Source organism: Protobothrops mucrosquamatus, unplaced genomic scaffold (genome assembly GCF_001527695.2).
Source record: "Protobothrops mucrosquamatus isolate PMUCROS unplaced genomic scaffold, P.Mucros_1.0 scaffold_260, whole genome shotgun sequence".
Classification (NCBI taxonomy): Eukaryota; Metazoa; Chordata; class Lepidosauria; order Squamata; family Viperidae; genus Protobothrops; species Protobothrops mucrosquamatus.
In genome coordinates, this window is record NW_015386336.1 from 369,691 (window position 1) to 374,286 (window position 4,596).

General features: G+C 37.4%; 1 protein-coding gene across 1 annotated transcript in view; it reads right to left on the reverse strand.

Moving 5' to 3' along the window:
* Window positions 1-2,838, reverse strand: part of LOC107302447 (monoglyceride lipase-like) — a 20,971-nt gene extending 18,133 nt beyond the window's left edge. The window contains exons 1-2 of the mRNA XM_015831552.1: window positions 2,745-2,838; window positions 1,945-2,081 (exon numbers count right to left, since the gene is read on the reverse strand). Coding sequence (XP_015687038.1) covers window positions 1,945-2,081; window positions 2,745-2,838 — 231 coding nt within the window. The remainder of the gene's footprint in view (window positions 1-1,944; window positions 2,082-2,744) is intronic.
* Between the last annotated feature and the right edge of the window lie 1,758 nt (window positions 2,839-4,596).

Genomic DNA, 4,596 nt, shown 5'->3' on the forward strand with positions numbered 1-4,596 from the left:
GTGTGTGTGTGTGTGTGTAATGTGTATATGTGAAAAGTAGATCATTAGCAATTTCAATGGATTTTTTTGCCTTTAATAATCCGAATTCTGCTGATAACTAAAACGAATAGAATGAGAAATGAATATGCGTACACTGTATCTCCAGAGTACAAGCTGTCACTGATACATTCCACAGCTATATTAAAGTTCAGAGATGATAAATCATTCCTTTAAAGTGAATGACAATTGACTCACACACGCAACCTATTGTATTTTCATCCCTGACCCTTCTTAACTTTTGTTAGCTAGCTTAAAACTTTCAGAACAAGCTATGACTGGGGTTGTACATCCTTTGCAGTAAAAATAAAAATTCTACTCTAAGGTAGCACAAAGTCTACATCATAGAATATTACATGTGTTATGAGTAAACAATAACATAACTTTGGGGATATCTTTTATTTTACATGGTTTATTCTTGCATTAAATGATTAAATGATTCAAAGTTGATGAGTAATGATATATCCATTCCCGTATCACAAGCCTGTTCAATGTCCATCTTAGTTCTTGATATACCTTTAAGGCATTACGCTTGCTGAATTGTCCACCTATCCTTTCATCTGTTTACATTCTACACAAAATTTGTTCAAGAAAAAAGGGTAGATTTAGCTGCACTGTGTTTTTGGGTTGACAGAATTAGTGTTCCTCCCTCTGAAAACATCTCTTTGGTATGTCAAATTTTTACTTTTCTTTTAATTATAACCTTGGATTGGGTGGGCAAACCATCCATAGCAGGGCTGTCAAACTCACAACGTCACGTGATGTGTCGCGACGTATCACAACTTTTTTTCCATTGCCGGCAATGGGGTGGGCGTGGTTTCGCCATGACGCATCTGGCCCGTGGGCCAGCAGTTTGACACCCCTGATCTATAGCTATTGGTGCATCCGAAGAATACCTTGCTAAAATTTGGTAGGAAATGGCTGATTTCTGGCAATGCAATTTTTCTCCAAGTTTCTGAACATACAAGGATTGTAAGGATGAATGGAAATATTTATTATTTATCCAGCCTTCTCAAGGAACTGGAACTTTGGGCCCTGACCCCTTTTGTGATTTTAATTCACCATCAAAAGATCTTCTGTAGCCTTTAGTATTGGAAAGCTGAATTGTGGCTCCCAATCCAGAAGTTCATTTTTGGCTTTCATCTTGCCCATTTCCTTTCCTTTCCCTTTCTTTTCACTGCAAAAATGTATTCCAATGCTATATTCATCCTTCCCTTTAACAACACATGAGAATCTTAGAAAATGGGGAAACTCACTCTTAAAATGAATATGGCCCTTAATTGGTATAGAAACATTTTAACCAATATGAATAAGGGGACATACAACACAATCTATTGTCTGTCTGTCTACCTCTGTGTGTATCTGTCTGAAAAAGAACAAACTCTTGGCTTATTTATGGTTTGGGAAAATTATGAGAATAACAATCCATGTAAAGTCCATCAGAATCTCCAAAACATTTTGTCTTTTACCTCTCTCATATACTGTATACATAAAAACATACATTCATATCACATCATTCCTTTTTGAGAAAAATAAGAAGGGTATGTTTTTCCACTTGCGTTTCTAGAAATTCCAGGCTCATAGCACTTCAATATTGGAAATAAGCCTTGGAAATGGTGTGTACATCTGTAATTTCACATTAGAACTAGCAACTGTGCAGTTTACATTTAGGTGGGCAGCTATTTACAAATAACTCCAATAACATAGCCACTACTTTTGTGAAAATAAAAGAAAAAAGAAAACAAAAAAAAGGGAAAGGAGAGGAAGCAGAGAAAGAAAAGGCTATAATAAAAAAAAACCTCCTGGCACCAGTATTAATTGTTAGACTTCAGAATCCTAACCCAAAATAAACAGCGTCTGCTGCTCTATAGAAGGCCAAGACTCCATGAGGAAGGATAGTGTGCTTACCATGGAGTGCCCCAGAAGGAACATAGGAACACCTGGATGATCCTTCTTCATAAGATCTATGTGCTGCAAGCTGTCTCTGACAAACACGTGAAAGTCGGACACAACCATACGGTCTCCTTCACTTTGCCCATGGCCAACTGTAGAAGGGGAAAAGAAAAAGTGACCTGCCATATGAAAAGTAGTTCATATTTTGCTCTTCTCAGACTTACATATGAAACCCAACCCAGACACAAACATTATATTCTGTTACAGTTTTCTCCCACATGGCACCGTTGAGATATATGCAGGGCCTATTAGAACTGAAATCCAACTCACCAAATTAAGAAAAACTATACTCTATTTACAATGTGCTGTTGTTTTTAACCATTTAGTTGTGCCCGATTCTTGGTGACTTTATAGGCATGTGCTCTCTATGCTACCCCTGTCAAGCACAACTTCTTTCAGTTGTTTTATATTCAACTTTGCATCAGATTTGATATTATCAAACCACTGATAATGTTACCTAATTTGGGTAATGAAACGCCTGCAAGAAAACGAGCAAGCTCAGACACCACTAAGGACCCCTCAGTGTATCCTTTGCTTGCTCCTTCTTCTTGGTCCATTAACCATTCCTAACATCATTGCTTTCTCCAATGAATTTGCACGCATAAGATGGCCAAAGTAAATCAGATCTAGCCTGATTTTAGCTTCCAGTGATATGTCTGGTTTTATATCATTTAACACTTCTCTGTTAATTACTCTAGTTTTCCATGATATACGCAGTAAGTTTCGCCAGCACCACAGTTCAGAGGCGTCAGTACTTCTTCGATCAGCCATTCTTAGTGTCCATACATAAGGAAGACTAGCCTGCTTTTTGTATTTATCAATATTTCTGCTTTTCCAGATCTTATTCATGTTAACCATTGTGGTGTGTCCTAAATATATCTTACATTTGATTTCAGGAGTAGAATGCCACCATGAACAATTTTGGATCCAAGGAAGATAAATTCTTGAACTAATCCAATTTCAGCAATACAATGTTGAATACAACACTATATTATAATGGAACAATATACTGTAATACAACAATGTGCTGTACATCATATTAAACTGATTCTGGTATCACTCACCTCCAAGAGTAAGAACAATAGCATTATGTCTTCCTGGTTTACATAAGACTTAACCCACCTCAAAACTTCACTTAAACTGAGGTGGGCAACCTGTGATCCTGCACTCCAGTATGCCTCCATCCCAACACCCACAGCAATATGAATGACATTTGATAGTGTGCTTTAGAGGCATTTTTTTTGGTTTTGAGGTAATGGTGGCGGTTTGCCTCATACAGATTTTCCTCTTTGATTCCTACACTTAAACTTCCTCCAAAAATGCTAAAAAGAAATTTGGTCACAACCGTTCTAATGAAATACAAAAATAAATGTAGGCAGGCAGGGAGCTGCTATTTGTACTTCATAGTAGGGCTCTGCGGGAGAAAGTAGTGGGAGCAAGTTATGACCTTCCCTGGTCAACCTTCTCCCCTTGTGAGAAGTCAGCAGGAAAGGTCACAAATGGTGATCTCGTGACTGTGGAATGCTGCAACTGTTGTAAGTGTAAGCTTGTTGCTGACTGCCCATATTATAATCATATGATCCTGTGATGACCAGAACTTCGAGGACTGGGCATAAGTATTGTTCATTCAATACTGTTATAATTTTGAATGATTACTAAACAAGTGATCATAATCTAAGGACTATCTGTAGTCTATTTGTTAATTTCAAATACATGTTTGGTTTAACTTTATGATAGCCAATGCAAATAACATCACTTATATGCAAAGGCCTCTCAAGCCACAAGAGCAATGACTTTTGTCTGGGGAACGCTAACCTGTTGAGAATCAAAGGTAACACCAAGTCATGGAAGTAGAACTTCCATGTTCCACAACTGAGATTGCCTGAGGCTATAAATGATCACAATCCCTACATAGTTGGGGATCCTTAAGAGGCTTCCAGTGTGGGCTGGCTTTATAACACTCATATGAGGAAATAAGGGTAGAATTCTAAACCTTTTGAGAAATAAAAGATGGTGTTATGTTCACTGCCTGAATAAGAAATGATTGCAGGCTATGGGACTAATACTTACACAGTTAAAAGAAGAAAAATAATTATTACCTCCCTCCTTATCTATTTCCAGGAAAGGATTGTTTATTTCATATGCTAGTGAAATTCATCATAATTATCCCTCATAAAATAGAACTAAAGAACAGCAATAGGCACTGATGATCAGCTGATCTGACAAGATGGCCCACTGCCATATTATTGAACCAAAATTATAACTCTGTAATCATTGCAGCATTGATTCTTAAAAGAAAAAAATGCTGAATAGTCAAGCTCAAGATTAGAGGATGGGGTAAAGAAATGCAGAGATTTCTGACATTACTCAGCTGCACATTTTCTTGCCTTTTAATCCAGATTTCTGCGCTGTAAATGTTTCTTTAATACTGACATTCTGATTTGGTCCACCCAACATGATTTGCAATTGGATCAATGTTGAAAGCAGCATGTTGGTTAGGCTAGGAACTATGACTGAGTTAGTGGCTTACTGAGTTAAGAATAATATGGGAACTAGGCTTTTAGTTGAATGCAACATTCCCATCCTGGCGGTGATTAATGCTTCCTT